Source organism: Somniosus microcephalus, chromosome 12 (assembly GCF_052327205.1).
Source record: "Somniosus microcephalus isolate GS21.2 chromosome 12, FLI_Smic_1.0, whole genome shotgun sequence".
In the NCBI taxonomy this organism is placed as follows: domain Eukaryota; kingdom Metazoa; phylum Chordata; class Chondrichthyes; order Squaliformes; family Somniosidae; genus Somniosus; species Somniosus microcephalus.
Window position 1 is genome coordinate 9,766,992 of NC_140998.1, and position 25,739 is coordinate 9,792,730.

The 25,739-nt window shown below is 49.9% G+C and overlaps 1 protein-coding gene across 3 annotated transcripts in view; it reads left to right on the forward strand.

The window, feature by feature from the left end:
- The window catches only part of ppp1r36 (protein phosphatase 1 regulatory subunit 36), a 66,458-nt gene that overhangs the window by 12,536 nt on the left and 28,183 nt on the right, over positions 1-25,739 (forward strand). For 2 of the 3 annotated variants that reach the window (XM_086002579.1, XM_086002581.1), the window contains exons 2-7: positions 5,263-5,327; positions 14,764-14,844; positions 16,282-16,421; positions 18,446-18,515; positions 21,892-21,990; positions 24,558-24,698. In XM_086002579.1, coding sequence (XP_085858705.1) covers positions 5,263-5,327; positions 14,764-14,844; positions 16,282-16,421; positions 18,446-18,515; positions 21,892-21,990; positions 24,558-24,698 — 596 coding nt within the window. The remainder of the gene's footprint in view (positions 1-5,262; positions 5,328-14,763; positions 14,845-16,281; positions 16,422-18,445; positions 18,516-21,891; positions 21,991-24,557; positions 24,699-25,739) is intronic. The other variant, XM_086002580.1, reaches the window with a different exon arrangement.

The following is a 25,739-nucleotide window of genomic DNA, read 5'->3' on the forward strand; positions in this document are numbered from 1 at the left end:
CCGGGACTGATCCCCCGCCCGTTATACCCCCCGGGACTGATCCCCCGCCCGTTATACCCCCCGGGACTGCTCCCCCGCCCGTTATACCCCACGGGACTGATCCCCCGCCCGTTATACCCCCCGGGACTAATCCCCCGCCCGTTATACCCCCCGGGACGGATCCCTGCCCGTTATACCCCCCAGGACTGATCCCCCGCCCGTTATACCCCCCGGGACTGATCCCCCGCCCGTTATACCCCCCGGGACTGATCCCCCGCCCGTTAAAACCCCCGGGACTGATCCCCCGCCCCTTATACCCCGCGGGACTGATCCCCCGCCCGTTATACCCCCCGGGACTGATCCCCCGCCCGTTATACCCACCGGGACTGCTCCCCCGCCCGTTATACACCCCGGGACTGCTCCCCCGCCCGTTATACCCCCCGGGACTGATCCCTGCCCGTTATACCCCCCGGGACTGATCCCTGCCCGTTATACCCCCCGGGACTGATCCCCCGCCCGTTATACCCCCCGGGACTGATCCCCCGCCCGTTATACCCCCCGGGACTGATCCCCCGCCCGTTATACCCACCGGGACTGATCCCCCGCCCGTTATACCCCCCGGGATTGATCCCCCGCCCGTTATACCCCCCGGGATTGATCCCCCGCCCGTTATACCCACCGGGACTGATCCCCCGCCCGTTATACCCCCCGGGACTGATCCCCCGCCCGTTATACCCCCCGGGACTGATCCTCCGCCCGTTATACCCCCCGGGACTGATCCCCCGCCCGTTATACCCCCCGGGACAGATCCCCCGCCCGTTATACCCCCTGGGACTGATCCCCCGCCCGTTATACCCCCCGGGACTGATCCCCCACCCGTTATACTCCCCGGGACTGATCCCCCGCCCGTTATACCCCCCGGGACTGATCCCCCGACCGTTATACCCCCCGGGACTGATCCCACGCCCGTTATACCCCCCGGGACTGATCCCCCCCCCCGTTATACCCCCCGGGACTGATCCCCCGCCCGTTATACCCCCCGGGACTGATCCCCCGCCCGTTATACCCCCCGGGACTGATCCCCCGCCCGTTATACCCCCCGGGACTGATCCCCTGCCCGTTATACCCCCCGGGACTGATCCCCCGACAGTTATACCCCCGGGACTGATCCCCCGCCCGTTATACCCCCCGGGACTGATCCCCCGCCCGTTATACCCCCCGGGACTGATCCCCCGCCCGTTATACCCCCCGGGACTGATCCCCCGCCCGTTATACCCCCCGGGACTGATCCCCCGCCCATTATACCCCCCGGGACTGATCCACCGACAGTTATACACCCCGGGACTGATCCCCCGCCCGTTATACCCCCCGGGACTGATCCCCCGCCCGTTATACCCCCCGGGACTGATCCCCCGCCCGTTATACCCCCCGGGACTGATCCCCCGACAGTTATACACCCCGGGACTGATCCCCCGCCCGTTATACCCCCCGGGACTGATCCCCCGCCCGTTATACCCCCCGGGACTGATCCCCCGCCCGTTATACCCCCCGGGACTGATCCCCCGACCGTTATACCCCCCGGGACTGATCCCCCGACAGTTATACCCCCCGGGACTGATCCCCCGACAGTTATACCCCCCGGGACTGATCCCCCGACCGTTATACCCCCCGGGACTGATCCCCCGACAGTTATACACCCGGGACTGATCCCCCGCCCGTTATACCCCCCGGGACTGATGCCCCGACCGTTATACCCCCCGGGACTGATGCCCCGACCGTTATACACCCCGGGACTGAGCCCCCGCCCGTTATACCCCCCGGGACTGATCCCCCGCCCGTTATACCCCCCGGGACTGATCCCCCGCCCGTTATACACCCCGGGACTGATCCCCCGCCCGTTATACCCCCCGGGACTGATCCCCCGCCCGTTATACCCCCCGGGACTGATCCCCCGCCCGTTATACCCCCCGGGACTGATCCCCTGCCCGTTATACCCCCCGGGACTGATCACCCGCCCGTTATACCCCCCGGGACTGATCCCCCGCTCGCTATACCCCCGGGACTGATCCCCCGCCCGTTATACCCCCCGGGAGCACCCGTTGTACACCCCTGGGACTGATGCCCCAACCGTTATACCACCCCGGGACTGATCCCCCGCCCGTTATACCCCCCAGGACCGTTATACCCCCCCCAGGACCAGCCGTTGTACACCCCTGGGACTGATGCCCCAACCGTTATACCCCCCGCGACTGATCCCCCACCCGTTGTACCCCGCTGGGACTGTGCCCCCGCCCGTTGTACCCCCTGGGACTGATCCCCCGACTGTTATACCCCCCGGGACTGATGCCCCGCCCGTTATACCACCCCGGGGCCGGCTGCCTTCAGTTGGGGTGTTCATCGGGTTGCCAGCTGGTTGGGTGTATGCCTGGAAGTTTGACCTCGAATCGCCCCGCCCCAGCACTCCCGCCATTGGTCCATTATCCAGGCGCACTGCCTTGCCACAGCCAATTGGAAAGGGAGCATACTCTGCGCTACCCAATTGATTCATTTTAACTGTCAGTCAAACAGCCTATTTTCCCCGTCTCCAATATTTTTAGAACCAATAAATGAAAGTGTTCAAAGAAAATGAAATAAAGAGAATTTTGTTTAATGCTCCGATGAATTTTCTCAGTTCAGTTCAGTTCAGTTCAAATGCTTTATTGGCATGAAAGTTTACAGAGAACCATATTGCCAAAGCTTACATAGCAAAAAGGTACAGTTTTCCAACATTCTGTAGGTGTCAATCGATTTGACATTTGTTGGGTACATACAATATTACTTTTAAACAATATTAATTTTAAACAGTCTTTCTACTTCATTTGGTACGTTCAATATTAATTTTAAACAGTCTTACTTTTAAACAGTCCTCAGGTTGTGACATGTTGTTACATATTTGGCCCCAAGGTATGGTCTGTCTCCTTCTCCTAAGACTAATCTCAATTTTGACAGATCATCCAATTCCTTGAAATCTGGGGTTGTTTGGCTTAGCTTGTTGAATAATATGTTTCTTGATGTGTTGAATTTTTCGCATTTTAGGAGGAAATGCATTTCTGTTTCAACCTCGCCAGCCAGACATTGATCGCATATTCTATTCTCTCTAGGCTGCCAGGATTTCTTGTATCTGCCTTTTTCAATTTCCAGTTGGTGGTCGCTTAGTCTGTACCTGGTGAGGGTCTGTCTCTGTTTTGTGTCTCTGATGGTCGTGAGGTAGTCTGCCAGTTTATATTCTCTTTTTAGGGCCCGATAACATTCTAATCTGCTTTGGCTTTCGGTTATTTTGTTCCAATGTTCCAGGTAGGTTTCTTTGCATTTTTTAATGATTTGGTTCACTCGGATTGGTGTTTGGACGGCTGTGTTGGTCTGGGGCTGGTCAGGGTCCGGCTGAGTACTTAGTTTCAGTAGCAGCTGACTCAGGGGACTCTTTTCTGGGTTTAGCTCTTGGGTCTGAAAGGCTTTGAAATGAAGGGTGTCTGGGGAGCTAGATTTGAGGTGATTTAGGAAGTTTAGTGCTCGTTTTTGGATGTTTATTATCAGTGGGTATCTGCCTAGTTCGGCTCTGCATGCATTTGTTGGCGTTTTTCTTTGGGTGCGAAGGATGCTTCGGCAGAATTCTGCATGTAGGGCTTCTATTGTGTGTTTTTCCCATTTAGTGTAGCTTTGGTGATTTAGCGGGCCCCATACTTCACTACCGTACAGTGCAATGGGCAGGATTATGCTGTCAAATATTTTGAGCCAGATTTTGATTGGGATTTGGATGTTGTAGAATTTTCTTTTTATTGCATATAGGGCTCTTCGGGCTTTTTCTTTTAGTGCATTCACTGCTATGCTGAAGCTCCCTGATGCTGTAATAGTTAGACCAAGGTAGGTGTAGCTCATAGTGTGTCCTATAGTGGTATCACTGAGGGTAAACTGGTATTTGTTTTCCTGACATCTGGGTCTTTTCTGAAAAATCATGATGTTGGTTTTCTTTAGATTTACTGTTAGAGCCCAATTTTGGCAGTATTTGTCGAGTAGGTCTAGTTGTTGCTGTAATCCCTGTTCTGTGGGAGACAGCAGAACCAGGTCGTCCGCATAGAACAGGGACTTCACTTCTCCATCCAGGAGACGGAGACCTGGTGACTCGCTTTGCTCCAGCATGTCTGCTAATTCATTTATGTATATGTTGAACAGGGTCGGGCTCAAATTGCAGCCCTGCCGGACGCCTCTTCTCTGGGTGAAGAAATCGGTGCGTTTGTCTCCAATTTTGACCCCGCATTTGTTTTTCAGATACATTGATTTAATAAGGTCATAGACTTTGCCCCCTATTCCACACTGAAGAAGTTTATAATAGAGCCCTTCGTGCCATATAGAGTCAAAGGCTTTCTTGAAGTCGATGAAACAGGCGAATATTTTCCCATTTTTTGTTTGGTGTTTATGTTTTTCAATGAGGGTGTGAAGGGTATAGATATGGTCGGCGGTGCGGTGTTTTGGAAGAAAGCCTATTTGGTTTTTTCTGAGGATATTATGTTTGTTAAGAAAATCAAGTAATCTACTATTTAGAATACTGCAGAATAACTTCCCTAGACAACTGTTGACACAGATGCCGCGGTAGTTATTTGGGTCTGATTTGTTTCCACTTTTATATATGGGGGAGATTAGTCCTTGGCACCAGATATCGGGAAAACAGCCTGAGCGTAATATGATGTTGAATAGTTTGAGTATCGCACCCTGCATCTCCATATTGCTGAACTTTAGCATTTCATTTTTGATGTTGTCTGGGCCACAGGCTTTCTTTAGGTGGAGAGATTTTGTTTTTGTGGCCAGTTCTTTCCATGTGATTGGGGAGTCTAGAGGGTTTTGGTTGTTTTTAATTGTTGCTTCTAATGTGTGGAGTTTTTCTGTGACCTGATGTTGACTTGGGTTTGTTTTGTTTATTGGGATGTCTTTGTAGAGGTTTTCAAAATGTGTTCTCCAGATGTCGCCATCTTGGATTGGTAATGCTTGCAATTGTGTTGTACTCAGGTTATTCCACATTTCCCAGAATTGTTTCTCCCGGGTTTGCTAGCAGCGGGAGATTAACCTTCAATTCCTGGAGACTCCAGGGCAGCCCTGGAGAGTTGGCAACTCGACGCTCTACTGCTCACACCTCAGCCCACTGAAGTTGAATTTCCCCTCCACCACCGCCCCCCCCCTTTTGATTCTTTATTTTTCGATATCTTGCTGTGAACGTTAAGTATTTATTTTGAGAATGATGCTGTTTTACAGCTGATTGAAGCATTACCTGCGCAGTGGATCTGGAAGGATGACACAAACACACTGGAGTTGGTCAGGTACGTGACTTAATCCATTGAGTGCAGGACGCTGCTTGCAGACTTCCTTCTCTACAGGCGCTTTCAGTCAATCGTTTGGGGAAAAGACTGGCGGAGATTCTGCTCATGGCCCCGTGGGTCAGTGCACCACGGGGGGGACGGGAAGAGAAAGAAATTTCACTCTGGTCCGGCAACACCTCGATTTTAGAATTCTCATCCTTGTGTTCTAATCCCTCGCCCCTCCCTTTCTCTACCCGACAAGCCTTCAATATATCTGCGCTCCTCCAATCCTGACCTCTTGTGCATCCCCGATTGTAATCGCTCCACCATTGGCGGCCGTGCCTTCAGCTGCCTGGGCATTAAGCTCTGGAATTCCCTCCCTAAACCGCTCCGCCTCTCTACCTCTCCTCCTTTAAGACGCTGCTTAAAACCTACCTCTTTGACCAAGCTCTTGGCCACCTGTCCTAATATCTACTCCTTTGGCTCGGTGTCGATTTTTGCCTGATTACCCTCCTGTGAAGCGCCTTGGGTCATTTTACTATGTTAAAGGCGCTATATAAATGCAGGTTGTTGTTTTTGGTGTTAAGAACATAAGAAATAGGAACAAGAGTAGGCCAGGACAAAGCAGCCCGCTTGATTGGCACCCCATCCACCACCTTAAACATTCACTCCCTCCACCACCGGCGCACCGTGGCTGCAGTGTGTACCATCTACAAGATGCACTGCAGCAACTCGCCAAGGCTTCTTCGGCAGCACCTCCCAAACCCACGACCTCTTCCACCTAGAAGGACAAGGGCAGCAGGCGCATGGGAACACCGAACACCACCAAGTTTCCCTCCAAGTCACACACCATTCTGACTTGGAAGTATATCGCCAATCCTTCATCGTCGCTGGGTCAAAATCCTGGAACTCCCTCCCTAACAGCGCTGTGGGAGCACCTTCACCACATGGACTGCAGCAGTTCAAGAAGGTGGCTCACCACCACCTTCTCAAGGGCAACTAAGGATGGGCAATAAATGCTGGCCTTGCCAGGGACACCCACATCCCATAAATGAATTAAAAATGTTTTTTAAAAATCACAGAATTCTACACAGCATTAAAAAAAACTCACGAACACCCGAGCATTTTTGTGAGCTGCTATTTACTGGATTCAGCTTTTTGAGATCTTGTCAGCAATTTAGGCAAATTAAGGTTGTTGTGCACCAGACCTGCCTTGATTTCTGTTGCTTCCCACTTTACAGAGATTCCCATTTTATCGCAATCTGCGAGGATTTCCTGAGCGGTTACAATTAAGCGGGTTTGACTGTACTGTCCCTGTGTAAATTTTACAGCTGACTGGTATCGGTGCGGCACACTAACATTTCTTCGTATGAGAATGTTAATGAGCTTACCAACGAACCCTGGGCAGAGAAAGCGTTGAATAATCAAATGGGTTCCTGTCCCTCTGGAAAGAGAGACACTTCCGTGTGTACAACAACAACAACAACGTGTATTTATAGAGTGGACGGTAGCATAGTGGTGATGTCACTGGGCTAGTAATCCCAGGCTAGGGGCCTGGACTAATGATCCGGAGACGTGAGTCCAAATCCCACCACGGCAGCTGGGGAATTTAAATTCAGTTAATTAAATAAATCTGGAATAAAAATCTAGTATCAGTAATGGTAACCATGAAACTATCGGATTGTTGTAAAAACCCATCTGGTCCACTAATGTCCTTTAGGGAAGGAAATCTGCCGTCCTTACCCGGTCTGGCCGATATGTGACTCCAGACCCACAGCAATGTGGTTGACTCTTAACTGCCCTCTGAAATGGCCCAGCAAGACACTCAGTTGTAACAACCCGCAACAAAACAAAATAATAAGAATAAAACCGGACGGACCACCCGGCATCGACCTCGGCACCGGCTATGGACACGGCAACGGCACACCCAGCCCAGTCAACCCTGCAAAGTCCTCCTCACCAACATCAAGGGACTTGTGCCAAAATTGGGAGAGCTGTCCCACAGACTAGTCAAGCAACAGCCTGACATAGTCATAACTCACAGGATCATACCTTTCAGCCAATGTCCCGAACTCCTCCATCACCATCCCTGGGTATGTCCTGTCCCACCGGCAGGACAGACCCACCAGGGGTGGCAGCACAGTGGTATACAGTCAGGAGGGAGTGGCCCTGGGAGTCCTCAACATTGACTCCGGACCCCATGCAAACATGAGCAAGGAAACCTCCTGCTGATTACCACCTACCGCCCTCCCTCAGCTGATGAATCAGTACTCCTCCATGTTGAACACCACTTGGAAGAAGCACTGAGAGTAGCAAGGGCACAGAATGTACTCTGGGTGGGGGACTTCAATGTTCATCACCAACAGTGGCTCGGTAGCACCACAACTGACCGAGCTGGCCGAGTCCTGAAGGACATAGCTGCCAGTCTGGGCCTGCGACAGGTGGTGAGAGACTAACACGAGGGAAAAACCTACTTGACCTCGTCCTCACCAATCTACCTGTCGCAGATGCATCTGTCCATGACAGTACTGGTAGCAGTGACCACCGCACAGTCATTGTGGAGACGAAGTCCTGTCTTCACACTGAGGACACCCTCCATCGTGTTGTGTGGCACTACCACCGTGCTAAATGGGATAGATTCAGAACAGATCTAGCAGCTCAAAACTGAGCATCCATGAGGCGCTGTGGGCCATCAGCAGCAGCAGAATTGTATTCCACCACAATCCATAACCTCATGGCCCGGCATATCCCTCACTCTACCATTACCATCAAGCCAGGGGACCAACCCTGGTTCAATAAGGAGTGTAGAAGAGCATGCCAGGAGCAGCACCAGACGTATCTAAAAATGAGGTGCCAACCTGGTGAAGCTGCAACACAGGACTACATGCATGCTAAAAAGCAGAAGCAGCATGCTATAGACAGGGCTAAGCGATCCCACAATAAACGGATCAGATCAAAGCTCTGCAGTCCTGCTACATCCAGTTGTGAATGGTGGACCATTAAACAACTAACGGGAGGAGGAGGCTCCATGAATATCCCCATCCTCAAAGGTGGTGGAGCCCAGCACGTGAGTGCAAAAGACAAGGCTGAACTGTTTGCAACCATCTTCAGCCAGAAGTGTCGAGTGAATGATCCACATCGGCCTCCTCCTGAGGTCCCCACCATCACAGAAGCCAGTCTTCAGCCAATTCGATTCACTCCACGTGATATCAAGAAACAGCTGAGCACACTGGATACAGCAAAGGCTATGGCACCGGACAACATCCCGGCTATCGTGCTGAAGACTTGTGCTCCAGGACTAGCTGCGCCTCTAGCCAAACTGTTCCCGTACAGCTACAACACTGGTATCTATCTGACAATGTGAAAAACTGCCCAGGTATGTCCTGTCCACAAAAAGCAGGATAAATCCAATCCGGCAAATTACTGTCCCATCAGTCTACTCTCAATCATCAGCAAAGTGATGGAAGGTGTTGTCGACAGTGCTAGCAAGCGGAACTTACTCACCAATAACCTGCTGATCGATGCTCAGTTTGGGTTCCACCAGGACCACTCGGCTCCAGACCTCATTACAGCCTTGGTCCAAACATGGACAAAAGAGCTGTATTCCAGAGGTGAGGTGAGAGTGACTGCCCTTGACATCAAGGCAGCATTTGACCGAGTGTGGCCAGAGGGAGCCCTAGTAAAATTGAAGTCAATGGGAATCAGTGGGAAAACTCTCCGAGTGTCTCACCTCCTGACTCCCCAATCTACCATCTACAAGGCACAAGTCAGGCGTGTGATGGAATATTCTCCACTTGCCTGGATAAGTGCAGCTCCAACAACACTCAAGGAGCTCGACATCATTCAGGACAAAGCAGCCCGCTTGATTGGCACTGCATCCACCACCTTAAACATTCACTCCCTCCACCAGCAGCGCACCGTGGCTGCAGTGTGTACCATCTACAAGATGCACTGCAGCAACTCGCCAAGGCTTCTTCAGCAGCAACTCCCAAACCCACGACCTCTACCACCTAGAAGGACAAGGGCAGCAGGCGCATGGGAACACCACCACCTCCAAGTTCCCCTCCAAGTCACACACCATCCTGACTTGAAAATATTCCTTCATCGTCATTGGGTCAAAATCCTGGAACTCCCTCCCTAACAGCACTGTGGGAGTACCTTCACCACACGGACTGCAGCGGTTCAAGAAGGTGGTTAACCACCATCTTCTCAAGGGCAATTGGGGATGGGCAATAAATGGTGGCCTTGCCAGCGACGCCCACATCCCATGAAAAAGCCCCAAGGCGCTACACAAGAGTGTTATAAAACAAAAAAATTGACACCAAGCCACATAAAGAGAAATTAGGGCAGATGACCACAAGCTTGGTCAAAGAGGTAGGTTTTAAGGAGTGTCGTAAAGGAGGAGAGAGAGTTGGAGAGGTTTAGGGAGGGAATTCCAGAGCTTAAGGTCTAGGCAGCTGAAGGCACGGCCACCAACGGTTGAACGATTAAAATCAGGAGTTCTCAAGAGGGCAGAATTAGAGGAGCGCAGATATATTGAGGGGGGGGGGGGTGTTGTTGGGCTGGAGATTACAGAGATAGGGAAGGGCGTGACCATGGAGGGATTTGAAAACAAGGATAAGAATTTTAAAATCGAGGCGTTGCTTAACCAGGAGCCAATGTAGGTCAGCGAGCACAGGGGTGATGGGCGAACGGGACTTGGTGCGAGCTAGGAGGCTGGCCGGGAGCATTTTGGAGGAACTCAAGTTCATAGAATCATAGAATGGTTACAGCATGGAAGGAGGCCATTCGGCCCATCGAGCCCGTGCCAGCTCTCTGCAAGAGCACTTCTGCTAGTCCCACTCCCCTGCCCTTTCCCCGTAGCCCTGCAAGTTTTTTTCTTTCAGGTACTTATCTAATTCCCTTTTGAAAGCCACGATTGAGTCTGCCTCCACCACCCTTTCAGGCAGTGCATTCCAGATCCTAACCACTTGCTGAGTAAAAATGTTTTTCCTCATGTTGCCTTTGGTTCTTCTGCCAATCACCTTAAATCTGTGTCCTGTTGTTCTGGGCCCTTCTGCCAATGGGAAACAGTTTCTCTCTCTCTACTGTCCAGACACCTCTATCAAATCTCCTCCCCATCTTCTCTGCTCGAAGGAGAACAACCCCAGCTTCTCCAGTCTGTCAACGTAACTGAAGTCCCTCATCCCTGGAACCATTCTTGTAAATCTTTTCTGCACCCTCTCTAAGGCCTTCACACCCTCCCTAAAGTGCGGTGCCCAGAATTGGGCACAATACTCCAGTTGAGGCTGAACCAGTGTTTTATAAAGGTTCATCATAACTTCCACACTTTTGTACTCTATATCTCTATTCATGAAGCCCAGGATCCTGTATGCTTTTTTAACTGCTTTCTCAAACTGCCCTGCCACCTTCAATGATTTGTGCACATATACCCCCAGGTCTCTCTGTTCATGCACCCCCTTTAGGATTGTACTCTTTAGTTTATATGTCCTCTCCTCATTCTTTCTACCAAAATGTATCACTTTGCACTTTTCTGCGTTAAATTTCATCTGCCACGTGTCTGCCCGTTTTACATTTCATCTGCCACGTGTCTGCCCATTTCACCAGCCTGTCTATGTCCTCTTGAAGACGTCCGGTGATGCTTTGAGATGTACGGTGGTCGTGAAAGGCGTTATATAAATGCAAATCTTTATTTTCTTCTTGAAGTCTATCACTAACCTCCTCACTGTTCACTATACTTCCAAGTTTTGTGTCATCTGCAAATTTTGAAATTGTGCCCTGTACACCCAAGTCATTAATATATATCAAGAAAAGCAGTGGTCCTAGAACCGACCCCTGGGGAACACCACTGTATACCTTCCTCCAGTCCGAATAACAACCGTTCACCACTACTCTCTGTTTCCTGTCACTTAGCCAATTCCGTATCCATGCTGCCACTGTCCCTTTTATTCCATGGGCTTCAACTTTGCTGGCAAGCCTATTATGTGGCACTTTATCAAAAGCCTTTTGGAAGTCCATGTACACCACGTCAACCGCATTGCCCTCATCAACCCTCTGTTACCTCATCAAAAAACTCGATCAAGCCTTTAACAAATCCATGCTGGCTTTCCTTAATTAATCCACACTTGTCCAAGTGACTGTTAATTTTGTCTCTGATTATCGTTTCTAACAGCTTCCCCACTACCGAGGTTAAACTGACTGGCCTGTAGTTGCTGGGTTTATCCTCACACCCTTTTTTGAACAAGGGTGTAACATTTACAATTCTCCAGTCCTCTGGCACCACCCCCGTATCTAAGGAAGATTGGAATATTATGGCCAGTACCTCCACGATTTCTTACTTCACTTCCCTCAGCATCCTAGGATGCATCCCATCTGGTCCTAGTGACTTATCTACTTTAAGTACAGCCAGCCTTTCTAGTACTTCCTTTATCAATTTTTATCCCATCCAGTATCTCTTCTACCTCCTCCTTCACTTTGTCTATGGCAGCATCTTCTTCCTTGGTGAAGACAGATGCAAAGTACTCATTTAGCAACTTAGCCATACCCTCTGCCCCCATGCGTTGGTCTCCTTTTTGGTCCCCACCCCTCCTCTTACTCTCCATTTACCATTTACAGGAAACTTTGTGTTATCCGGAGGCTAAGTATCCGGCAAGCTCGAGCCACCGGCAAAAATCAGGAGCCGTTTTGTTAGGTTTTTTTTCTTCTCGTGGCTTTTTTTTCAACAGTCAGGCTCTGGAAAGTCTCTCTGAAGCTGTTGCTAAGCTACAGAGACACTTCCAAGGTACGGGCCGACTGTTTAGAAGCTGTTGCTAAGCAACAGTGTTTGTTGTCAGATACGGAGATGAAAAGCTCCATATGCTTCAACATTAACGCTGGAGTGTCCGGCAGTTTTAAGGGAACAGCAACAGCTCGGTCCCGTCGGTGCCGGATAGCACAAAGTTTCCTGTATATGCCTATAGAAGACTTTTGGATTACATTTTATGTTAGCTGCCATTCTATTCTCATACCCTTTCTTTGCCCCTCTTATTTTCTTTTTCACTGACCCTCTGAACTTTCTATATTCAGCCCGATTCTTAGATGTATTCTCGACCTGACATCTGTCATACGCACTCTTTTTTCTGCTTCATCTTACTCTCTATCTCTTTCATCATCCAGGGAGCTCTGGCTTTAGTTGCCCTACTTTTCCCCCTAGTGGGAATGTACCTTGACTGTACCCGAACTATTTCCTCTTTAAAGGCAGCCCATTGTTCGATTACAGTTTTGCCTGCCAATCTCTGATTCCAGTTTACCCAGGCCAGATCCGTTCTCATTCCACTGAAATTGGTCTTCCTCCGATGAAACATTTTTACTCGAGATTGCTCCGTGTCCTTTTCCATCGCTAATCTAAACCTTATGATACTATGATCACTGTTCCCTAAATGTTGCCCTACTGACACTTGCTCCACCTGACCCACCTCATTCCCCAGATCCAGCAATGCCTCCTCCCTCGTTGGGCCGGAAACATACTGATCAAGAAAGTTCTCCTGAACACACTTCAGAAATTTTTCCCCTTCTCTGCCCGTTACACTATTACGATCCCAGTCCATATTGGGATAGTTGAAGTCCCCCATTATTACTGCTCTATAGTTCTTGCACCTCTCTGTAATTTCTCTGCAAATTTGCTCCTCCATATCTTTCCTACTATCTGGTGGTCTATAGAATACACCCAGTAGTGTAATGGCACCTCCATAATTTCTGAACTCTAGCCATATAGATTCTGTCCTTGACCCCTCCAGGACATCCTCCCTCTCCAGCACTGTAACATTCTCCTTAACCAATACTGCCACACCACCTCCTATCTTTCCTGAACACCTTATATCCAGGAATATTTAATGCCGAATCCTGTCCTTTTTTGAGCCAGGTCTCAGTTATTGCCACAACATCATATTCCTATCATGTGGCTATTTGTGCCTGCAGCTCACTGACCTTGTTTACTACGCTTCGTGCGTTCACATACATACACTGTAAACCCATCTTAGACCATCCTGTATTCTCTCTTAGTCTGACCCAACTAATACCTTACTATTGCTTACTTTAGTGCTATCCGTCTCTTTGTGAACCTTGTTTCTCCTTTCTAATGCTACATCCTGGTGCCCATCCCCCTGCCAACTTAGTTTAAACCCTCCCCAACAGCACTAGCAAACCCCCGCGTGACGATATCGGTCTTGGTTCTGTTGAGGTGAAATCGTCCGACCTGTACAGGTCCCACCTCCCCCAGAACCGGCCCCAAGAATCTAAAGCCATCCCTCCTGCACCAACTCTCCAGCCACGCATTCATCTGCGCTATCCTCCTATTTCTATACTCACTAGCTCGTGGCACTGGGAGTATTCCGGAGATTACTACCTTTGAGGTCCTGCTTTTTAATCTCTCTCCTGGCTCCCTGAAATCTGCCTGCAGGACCTCATCCCTCTTTCTACCTATGTCGTTGGTACCGATATAGACCACGACCTCTGGCTGTTCACCCTCCCCCCCTCAGAATGTTCTGCAGCTGCTCGGTTACATCCTTAACCCTGGCACCAGAGAGGTAATATGCCATCCTGGAGTTTACGTAGGGTAGAATGTGGGAGACCAGCCAGGAGTGCATTGGAATAGTCAAGTTTAGAGGTAACAAAGGCATGGATGAGGGTTTCAGCAGTGGATGAGCTGAGGCAGGGGCAGAGATGGGCGATGTTATGGAGGTGGAAATAGGCGGTCTTAGTTGTGGTGTGGATATGTGGTCAGAACCTCATTTCAGGGTCAAATACGACACCAAGGTTGCGAACAGTCTGGTTCAGCCTCAGACAGATGTTAGGGAGAGAGATAGGGAACGGAGTTTGTGGCGGGGCCTGAAAACAATGGCTTCGGTCTTCCCAATATTTAATTGGAGAAAATTTCTACTCATCGGACAAGCAGTCTGACAATTCAGAGACTGTGGAGGGGTCGGGAGAAGTGGTGGTGAGGTAGAGCTGGGTGTCATTGGCGTACATGTGGAAACTGACACTGGACAGTGAGAATATTTATCCCTTAACAACATTACAAAAGAAACCAGATGATCTGGTCATTATCACATTGCTGTTTGTGGTATATGGGGAGAAGGCAGGGACAGGGTACTGAATTTGGATGATCAGCCATGATCTCATTGAATGGCGGAGCAGGCTCGAGGGGCCGAATGGCCTACTCCTGCTCCTATCTTCTATGTTTCTATGTGGGAGCTTGCTGTGCGCAAATTGGCTGCCGCGTTTCCTACATTACAACAGTGACTACACTTCAAAAAGTACTTCATTGGCTGTAAAGCGCTTTGGGACGTCCTGAGGTGGTGAAAGGCGCGAGAGAAATGCAAGTCAGTCTTTTCTTTTTGTAAGGTTGTATGACACAGGTCACACTTGCTCTCCATCTCTCGCTCCTGCAGATTTTAATATCCATGTTTTTGTGTTTCAGCTTGCTGATGACACCAGACACTAGAGAGAGAAAGTCATTAAGCAAAATGCAAACTTTGCTGGAGCCCCCGAAGCAACAGAAGTGAGCGAGTGACTTGAGCAGATAAGAACATAAGAAATAAGAGCAGGAGTCGGCCATTCGGCCCCTCGAGCCTGCTCCGCCATTCAATAAGATCACGGCTGATCATCGACCTCAACTCCACTTTCCCTGCACTATCCCCATATCCCTCGATTCCCTTAGCGTCCAAAAATCTATCGATCTCTGTCTTGAATATACTCAAAGTCTCAGCCTCCGCAGCCCTCTGGGGTAGAGAATTCCAAAGATTCACCACCCTCTGAGTGAAGAAATTTCTCCTCATCTCAGTCCTAAATGGCCGGCCCCTTATCCTGAGACTGTGACCCCTGGTTCTAGACTCCCCAGCTAGGGGAAACATCCTCCCTGCAACTACCCTGTCAAGCCCTCTAAGAATTTTATTTGTTTAATGAGATCACCTCTCATTCTAAACTCCAGAGAGTATAGGCCCATTCTACTCAATCTCTCTTCATAAGACAGCCCTCTCTTCCCAGGAATCAGTCTAGTGAACCTTTGTTGCACCGCCTCCAAGGCAAGTATATCCTTTCTCAGATAAAGAGACCAAAACTGTGCCCAGTACTCCAGGTGTGGTCTCACCAAGGCCCTGTACAATTGTAGCAAGACTTCCTCACTCTTATACTCCAACCCCCTTGCAATAAAGACCAACATACCATTTGCCTTCCTAATTGCTTGCTGTACCTACATGCTAACTCTCTGATTTATTTACAAGGACCCCCAAATCCCTCTGAATACCAGCATTTATTCATCTCTCACCTTTTAAAAAGTATTCTGCTTTTCCATTCTTCCCACCAAAGTGGATAATTTCACACTTCCCCACATTATACTCCATCTGCCACCTTCTTGCCCAGTCACTTAACCTGGTTCCCCCTTATTTACCCTGCTAGTTACACCATCAAAAAACTAATAGATTTGTCAAACATGATTTCCTTTTCATAAAACTGTTGACTCTGCCAAATCATATTGTGATTTTCTAAGTGCTTTGTTACCACATCCTTAATAATGGATTCCAGCATTCTCCCGGCCACTGACGTCAGGCTAACTGGCCTGTAGTTCCCTGTTTTCTCTCTCCCTCCTTTATTGAATAGTGGGATTATATTTGCTACTTTCCAATCCACGGGCACTGCTCCAGAATCGAGGGAATTTTGGAAGATCAAAACCAATGCATCCACTACCTCTGCAGCCACCTCTTTTAAAACCCTAGGATGTAGGCCATCAGGTCCAGGGGATTTGTCGGCTTTTAGTCTACACTAGGCTGATACTCCCAGTGCAGGACTGAAGGAGTGCTGCACAGCCTGAGGTGCTGTCTTTCAGATGAGAGGTTAAACCGGGAGGTTTTTGTTTTGTCTTTCTCTGTGCTGTTTGGGAAGGGGAGATGTATGGCTAAAAGGTAAAAGAGCAACTCAATATCTTGTTTTTTGGAAACAGTTCGAAGATTGGCATTTCCAGGCACACTATTGCCATGCTGAGGAAGGCCATAAGCAACAGGAAAATGATGGTAAACGCACTTGAACCCCAGAAATCAGAGGTTCGACGGAGCCAGTATGTTACACTCGAGGACGTCAAAAGTGAGCATGCGGTGTGAAATACGATGGTTTTTCCTGCCTTTACCCTTGTCCCAATCTTTTCCTCTGTTCCCCCTTCAAAGGTGCTGGCTCTTACTGGGGTACCTTCGTACATTCCCACCAGGCCAGGCATTCTTTCAAGTGTAACAACAGAAAACGCTGGAAAAAACTCAGCAGGCCAGGCAGCATCCGCGGAGAGAGAAACAGAGTCAATGTTTCGGGTCTGTCAGCCGTGGCTCAGTGGGCAGCACCCCCGCCTCCGAGTCAGAAGGTCGTGGGTTCAAGTCCCACTCCAGAGACTTGAGCACAAAACTCTAGGCTGACACTCCCTGTGCAGTACTGAGGTACAAACAGAATATTTTTACAACATGGAGCCTCAGGATACAATCTGGAGCAAATGTTGTCACATGTCCATTTTTGGACAGGGCAGTCCAATTTTTAAATTCGATGACAGTTACTTTTTTTTAAAGTGCGTTTTTCCCCTCGCTTCTGTGTATTTAGGTGTAGTGACATTAAATAATCAGGCTAAGGTTTTTGGATGGACTTTAATAATTCAAGAAGAGGAAAACTCATAATGTGACCTGAGCATATAATCCAGGCTGACACTCCCAGTGCAGTACTGAGGGAGTGCTGCACTGTCGGAGGTGACGTCTTTCAGATGCGATGTTAAACCGAGGTCCCGTCTGCTCTCTGAGGTGGGTGTAAAAGATCCCACGGCACGATTAGAGGAACAACAGGGGAGTTCTCCCCCTTCTGGCTTTGGCGGGTGTGAACACGCACTGTGCTCGCAGTGCCACGCTGCATTGGGGAGATAATGAGAGCCTGAAGCTAGATGCCAATTGGTGTGTGCCATGTCATTTGTCTAAAGCCACTGTCATTAGACAGTCAGTGGAGATCTTGCGTGTTCAGATGTTCCCCGACTCGTAATCCAAACATAGTGAACTTCCATCGCTTCCCCTCGTCTCTTCTCAATGCGTTTCTAGGAGGAGATGCTCGACACCAATCTGATCGCATATATTATAAAAAGGATATAGAGGCACTGGAGAAGGCGCAATAAAGATTTACAACTGCGAGGTTATACCTACCGGGAAAGGATGAACAGGCTGGGTCTCTTTTGAAAAGAGAAGGCTGAGGGGTGACCTAATAGAGGTCTTTAAAATTATGAAAGGTTTTGATAGAGTGGATACAGAGAGAATGTTTCCACTTGTGGGGAAGAGCAAAACTAGAGGCCATCAATATAAGATCGTCACCAAGAAATCCAATAGGGAATTCAGAAGAAACGTCTTTACCCAGAGAGTGGTGAGAATGTGGAACTCGCTCCCACAGGGAGTGGTTGAAGTGAATAGTATCGATGCATTTAAGGGGAGGCTGGACAAGTATATGAGGGAGAAGGGAATAGAGGGTTAGGCTGATAGAGTTAGATGAGGAAAGACGGGAGGAGGCTCGAGTGGAGCATAAACACCGGCATGGACTGGTTGGGCCAAATGTCCTGCTTCTGCGCCGTATATCCGATGTAACTACAAGAACATAAGAAATAGGAGCAGGAGTCGGCCATTTGGCCCCTCGAGCCTGCTCCGCCATTCAATAAGATCATGGCTGATCTTCTACCTCATCTCCACTTTCCTGCACTATCCCCATAGCCCTTCATTCCCTTAATATTCAAAAATCTATCGATGTCTGTCTTGAATATACTCATTGCAGTTTTAGACGTTGCAATGAGATCACCTCTCATTCTTCTAAACTCCAGAGCGTACAGGCCCGTTCTACTCGATCTCTCCTCGTAGGGCAGCCCTCTCATCCCTGGAATCAATCTATGGTTGGGCTGGAATCAGAGCGGAGCCAGTGAGAGAAACACGCACTCACACAGCGCCTTTAATCTGGGCGAAACAGGAGGCGGAATTGGACAGCAAGCAATTGTGGAGAGGGTGATTGAAGGTGGGAGCACGCTGCAAACAGGGTTATTGTGTAAATCATGCTCAGGTTACTGGTTATTGTGATACAAGGTGTTGTTGTTCTTCCTCTAACAGACGCGGCTTTCCTTTTACTGAAAGAAAATGACACACTGGGCATTCCGACACTGTTTCAGCCAATGTTGGGGTAAGAGCCTGTCTCTCTGCTGGCTTATTGCTGTGTTGCTGTCGTTCTGTCCCTACCACTCAGGACAGGGAGTTCTCCCCGGTGTCCTGGGGCCAAGATTTATCCCTCAACCAACATCACTAAAACAGATTATCTCATTGCTGTGTGTGGGAGCTTGCTGTGCACAAATTGGCTGCCGCGTTTCCTACATTACAGCAGTGACCACACTTCAAAAGTACTTCATTGGCTGTGAAGCACTTTGGGACGTCCTGAGGTGGCAAAAGGTGCTGTAGAAATGCAAGTCTTTCTTTCTCTCCATTTCTCTCTCTCTTTCGGAGTGTGCACCTCCCTCCCTCTCTCTCTCTCTCTATGCATGTCTGTCAGTTACTGTTTGTGTGTCTCAGTCTCTCATTTTTTTCCTGTCTGTTTCTGTCAGTTACTCTGGGAGCAATTTTAATCTAACTGCTGCAGCAGTTTCCGCCAGGCTCGGGTGGAGTGGTGATTTTACACCCAGCCCACGACTTCACTGGAGAGTAAAACTGGGCGGGGTGTGAAACCAGCGCACCACCCCCATCCCGTCAGTTAACCCGACGAGTGCGTTAGGTTGAAGTGACGGCCCCCGTCTCTGCCCCCCCACACCACCCCCCGCCATGTCTTCAAGTCTCTCTGTCTGTTTCTATTTCTCTTTCCGTGTCAGCTGTGGCTCAGTTGGTAGCACCCTTGCCTCTGAGTCAGAAGGTTGTGGGTTCATTTCCCACTCCAGAGACTTGAGCACAAAATCTAGGCTGACACTCCCAGTGCAGTGCTGAGGGAGCGCTGCACTGTCGGAGGGTCAGTACTGAGGGAACTCTGCACTGTCGGAGGGTCAGTACTGAGGGAACTCTGCACTGTCGGAGGTGCCGTCTTTCAGATGAGACGTTAAACCGAGGCCCCGTCTCCCCTCTCAGGTGGATGTAAAAGATCCCACAGCACTATTTCGAAGAAGAGCAGGGGAGTTCTCCCCGGTGTCCTGGCCAATATTTATCCCTCAACCAACATAACAAAAACAGATTATCTGGTCATTTTCACATTGCTGTTTGTGGGAGCTTGCTGTGCGCAAATTGGCTGCTGCGTTTCCTACATTACAACAGAGACTACACTCCAAAAGTACTTCATTGGCTGTAAAGCACTTTGAGACGTCCGGTGGTCGTGAAAGGCGCTATATAAATGCAAGTCTGTCTTTCTTCATTTCTTTTTAATAGGGTTTCGATAGAGTAAATAAGGAGAAACTGTTTCTTGTGGCTGGAGGGTCAGTAACCAGAGGACACAGATTTAAGATAATTGACAAACTAACCAGACGGGAGATGAGAAGAATATTTTTTATGCAGCAAGTTGTTGTGATCTGGAACGCGCTGCCTGAAAGGGCGGTGGGAGCAGATTCAACAGTAACTTTCAAAAGAGAATTGGATAAATACTTGGACAGGAAAAATTTGCAGGGCTCTGGGGATAGAGCGAGGAAGTGGGACTAATTGGGTAGTTCTACCAAAGAGTCAGCACAAGCACGATGGGCTGAATGGCCTCCCTCTGTGCTGTGTGATTGTGTGATTCCACAATCACTGATCTGTGGCCTGGTATCACGGCCAAAGGTCACCAGGGCACCAAGCCACGTGGCCACAGAGCACTGGGACGGTGGTTCCTGTGCAGAGCTTTCTCACAGCACCGAGTCCCGGTCTGTCTGGCCCCCGCTCTCGGGTGGACTAAAGCGGCCAGAGGGGGGTGGGGGGCACGGTGGGGGCTTACACACCAACCAATGGTTACCCAAGGAGAAATCCAAGGGCCGACTACATCCTCATCAACAGATGAAACGCACTTGGAGACACCCAGCGACACAGAGAAGCTGGTGGCTAATTTGTGCCTTCGATTTATCCCCACACAGGGAGCCTCCAAACTTTGTGTTATTTGACCAGGATGAAGCACGGAATGAAACACAAGCCTTCACCTAACCGCTGTGACAGGGAGGCAGGAGATGTTATGACTTTCTTTGGGTCCTTTCTAGCCATAGATGCATGTAAGGGGAAGCTAGATAAGTACATGAGGGGGTAAAGAATGGAAGGCTATGCTGATGGGGTGAGATGAAGAGGGATGGGAGGAGGCTCGTGTGGAGCATAAACACCAGCACAGGCCTGTTGGGCCGAATGGCCTGTCTCTATGCTGTAGACTCGATGTAAATCTTCCTCTACGTTAGTCCAGTTCTCAGATCGCACCCCCCCCCCACCCCCCCCCCCCATCCTGACTAGAGTCCTAATCCCTGCTGGCCTGTAACATGCCCAGGATAATGTACAGTAATCCCGGCCTGGCAATTATTTCCATGCTGCCGGAATCTACCCTGTGCCGACACAGGATCTCTATCCAGTCTTCAACCAATGACAGAGTGTCACATCTTCAGATCTCGATTTTAGTTTAACGCCATTACTTAATAAACGACAAACAAGCAGTAACAGCGATATAAAACAGTTTTATATTTTCAGTAAAAGAAAGGACTTGCATTTCTATAGCGCCTTTCACCACCTCAGGACATCCCAAAGCACTTTACAGCCAACGAAGTACTTTTTGAAGTGCAGTCGCTGTTGTAATGTAGGAAACGCGGCAGCCAATTTGCGCACAGCAAGCTCCCACAAACAGCAATGTGATAATGACCAGATAATCTGTTTTAGTGAGGTTGGTTGCGGGATAAATATTAGCCCAGGACACCGGGGAGAACTCCCCTGCTCTTCTTCAAAATAGCACCGTGGGATCTTTTATGTCCACCTGAGAGAGCAGACGGGGCCTCGGTTTAATGTCTCATCCGAAAGACGGCACCTCCGGCAGTGCAGCGCTCCCTCAGTACTGCACTGGGACTGTCAGCCTGGAGTATGTGCTCAAGTCTCTGGAGTGAGGCTTGAACCCATGACCTTCTGACTCGGAGGTGAGAGTGCGACTCACTGAGCCATGGCTAACACCCGTCAGTAGAAATCCTTGAGGTCCGTGCCGGTGTTTCTGCTCCACACGAGCCCCCTCCCATCCCTATTCATCTCACCCCATCAGCATAGCCTTCTATTCCTTTCGCCCTCGTGTACTTATCTAGCTTCCCCTTACAGGCATCTATGGCTAGAAAGGACCCAATTCTTATTAAGTAATGGCGTTAAACTAAAATGACTGGAGAAAACGAGAAGAGTAAGAAGGGGAGGAGAAGAAATAAAGCTAAATTTTTCAAGTCCGTCCTGGTGAAAGGTCTACCGATGAAACGTTAACCCGTCATCCTTTTCCAGCGTCGGGCGAAACTGCTGTGTATTTTTCAATGTTTTGACATTTTCATTTCTGATTTTGGCTGGTTGTATCTCGCTGTGTAAAATGCATCCTGTTTCCTTCATTTTTCCAGGACTCACCAGTTGAACGAATTCCTCACGACTCTGCTCAATTACTTTAATGCGTTTCTTTATAAGTTTGAATTGGAGACTAAGCCAAAGCAGCCTATGACGTAAGTGGGGTGGTGTCCCACTCAAAGTATTGGGAAACATCTCGCCAACAACAGCAGCTTGGAACTGAGCCCACATTTAATAGAGGTGTTCAAAATTATAATGGGCATTGTTAGAGTAAATGACGGAGAAACTGTTTCCACTGGCGGGGGGGGCGGGGGCGTCGGTAACCCGAGGACACAGATTTAGGAATAATTAGCAAAAGAACCAGAGGGGAGATGAGAAAAGAACATTTACGCAGCGAGTTGTTATGATCTGAAAGGGCGGTGGAAGCCCTTTCAAAGGGAATTGGAGGAGAAAAATTGACATGGCTATGGGGAAAGAGCGGGGTAGTGGGACTAATTGGACAGCTCTTTCAAAGAGCCGGCACAGGCAGGATGGGCCGAATGGTGACCTCCTGTGCTGTATCATTCGCTGATTCGCAAAGCAAGCACCCAATGGGGAGGAAGTAGCTGGGGAGTCAGAAGAGTTGTCACTTAGTGCCAGTGAGAACGAGGAGCTGGGGGTGAAAGAGAGGGAGAGTGCTGTTCCTCCACGGACTTTCCCCCCACCCACCCCACCACACCCTCGGGACCCGACTCTCGGGGACTCTACCACACAGTGCAGTTGAGGCCAATTCAAGACGGAGTTGGATATATTTCTTGAGGCTAAAGGGATCAAGGGATATGGGGAGAAAGCAGGGACAGGGTACTGAATTTGGATGATCAGCCATGATCTCTTTAAATGGCGGAGCAGGCTCGAGGGGCCGAATGGCCTACTCCTGCTCCTATCTTCTATGTTTCTATGTTATCTGCCACTTATCAGCCCAAGTCTGAACGCCGTCCAGGTCTTGCTGCAGGCCAGCATGGACTGCTTCATTATCTGAGGAGTTGCAAATGGAATTGGACACTGACTCTAAGAGCTTGCAAACCAGCCTCTCGTATAACCACATCCCCCTCATTTTCATTTAAATTCATATCCCCAGTGCAAAGGTGGGGTTTGGGGACATGGTAAGAAGGTGGGCTGGTGGGATTGAAGGAAAGGGTGAGAAGGTAGTTAGATGGTATTGAAGGATATGGTGAGATGGTGGGTAGGTGACGTTGAGGGATATGGGGAGAAGGTGGGCAGGTGAGGTTGAGGGATGTGGGGAGAAGGTGGGCATGTGAGGGTGAGGGATGTGGGGAGAAGGTGGGCATGTGAGGGTGAGGGATGTGGGGAGAAGGTGGGCATGTGAGGTTGAGGGATGTGGGGAGAAGGTGGGCAGGTGAGGTTGAGGGATTTGGGGAGAAGGTGGGCAGGTGAGGTTGAGGGATGTGGGGAGAAGGTGGGCATGTGAGGGTGAGGGATGTGGGGAGAAGGTGGGCATGTGAGGGTGAGGGATGTGGGGAGAAGGTGGGCATGTGAGGTTGAGGGATGTGGGGAGAAGGTGGGCAGGTGAGGTTGAGGGATTTGGGGAGAAGGTGGGCAGGTGAGGTTGAGGGATGTGGGGAGAAGGTGGGCATGTGAGGGTGAGGGATGTGGGGAGAAGGTGGGCATGTGAGGTTGAGGGATGTGGGGAGAAGGTGGGCAGGTGAGGTTGAGGGATGTGGGGAGAAGGTGGGCAGGTGAGGTTGAGGGATGTGGGGAGAAGGTGGGCAGGTGAGGTTGAGGGATGTGGGGAAAAGATGGTAGATGGGTTTGAGGGACACGGGGAGAAGGTGGGCAGGTGGGATTGAAGGATATGGGGAGAAAGTGGGTAGGTGTGATTGAGGGATACGGGGAGAAGGTGGATAGGTGGGGTTGAGGGATGTGGGGAGAAGGTGGGCAGGTGAGGTTGAGGGATGTGGGGAAAAGATGGGGATATGGAGAGAAGGTGAGTAGGTGGGGTTGGGGATATGTGGAGAGGGTGGGTAGGTGGGGTTGGGGATATGTGGAGAAGGTGGGTAGGTGGGGTTGAGGGATATGGGGAGAAGGTGGGTAGGTGGGGTTGGGGATATGGGGAGAAGGTGGGTAGGTGGGGTTGGGGATATGTGGAGAGGGTGGGTAGGTGGGGTTGGGGATATGGGGAGAAGGTGGGTAGGTGGGGTTGGGGATATGTGGAGAAGGTGGGTAGGTGGGGTTGAGGGATATGGGGAGAAGGTGGGTAGGTGGGGTTGGGGATATGGGGAGAAGGTGGGTAGGTGGGGTTGGGGATATGTGGAGAGGGTGGGTAGGTGGGGTTGGGGATATGGGGAGAAGGTGGGTAGGTGGGGTTGAGGGATATGGGGAGAAGGTGGGTAGGTGGGGTTGAGGGATATGGGGAGAAGGTGGGTAGGTGGGGTTGAGGGATATGGAGAGAAGGTGGTTAGGTGGGGTTGAGGGATACGGGGAGAAGGTGGGTAGGTGGGGTTGAGGGATATGGGGAGAAGGTGAGCAGGTGGGGTTGAGGGATACGGGGAGAAGGTGGTTAGGTGGGGTTGAGGGATACGGGGAGAAGGTGGGTAGGTGGGGTTGAGGGATATGGTCGGAAGATGGTAGATGGGGTTGATCTAAGAATATGGGAGGGGCTTTTTGAGCCTGATGGCCTTTGCTGTTCCTAAAAATGTTTCTGCTTGTCTTCTGTGTACCTCAGAGATGTCTGTATTCTGGAGAAAATAGAGATGGTCGAAACTCAGAGTAAAATGGAGCAGGCACGAAAGCTCCTGGCGCAGGCATACTCCACGCTGTTACTGGGCCTGGGCATGGCTGACCAACACCACATGGCGTGCGGCAAGTGAGTACATATCTCAGGACTTCTTCAGTTTGATTCATGATTTTGAAAACCTCTATTGAATCTCCCCTTAACCTTCTCCGCTCTAAGGAGAACAATCCCAGCTTCTCCAGCCTCTTCACATAACTCAAGTCCCTCATCCCTGGCACCATTCTAGTAAATCTCCTCTGCACCTTCTCCAAGGCCTTGACATCCTTCCTAAACTGTGGTGCCCAGAATTGAACACACAATCTGTCGATGTCCTCCTGGGGTCTGTTAACATCCTCCTCATTGTTCACTACATTTCCGAGTTCCGTCTCGTTGGGAAGAGGCTGCTGCCAATGTCACAGTAAAGGAGAAGCTAGTAGCGATATATGGATAGGATAAAAATAGATAAAGCATCGCTCAATGTAGAAAAGTCACCCGGTCCGGATGGGATGCATCCTTGGTTGCTGAGGAAAGTGAGGGTGGAAATTGTCGAGGCTCTGGCCACAATCTTCCACTCCTCCTTAGATACTGGGGCGGTGCCAGAGGACTGCAAATGTTACACCCCCGTTCAAAAAAGGGGAGAGGGGTAAACCCGGCAACGACAGGCCAGTCAGCCTAACGTCGGTGGTGGAGAAACTTTTAGAGACAAAAATCGGAGGGTCGATGAGGCTAGTATAGTTGATGTTGTGTACATGCGTTTGACAAAGTACCGCATAATAGACTTGTTAGCAAAATTGAAGCCTGTGGGATTAAAGGGGCAGTGGCAACAGGGATACAAAATTGGCCAAAGGGACAGAAAGCAGAGAGTAGTGGTGAGCAGATCTTTTTCAGATTGGAGGGAGTGTGTAGTGTGTAGGGGGTGTCTTAGGGTTCTCAATCTTCCGGCTTCGGGCGGGAGTCTACCAGGACGGGCGATTGGTCTATCGAGCGCTGCTGCTGGCGACGCGGGAGAAACGGTCCTTGCATGCGCAGTTCAGCGTGCGCAGTACAACGCCGACTGTCGTGGCTCGCAACCAAACCGCACTGTCTGGGCCCCGCTGGCTTCCCGGCTATTCAGGAACACACCGCTTCATTGCC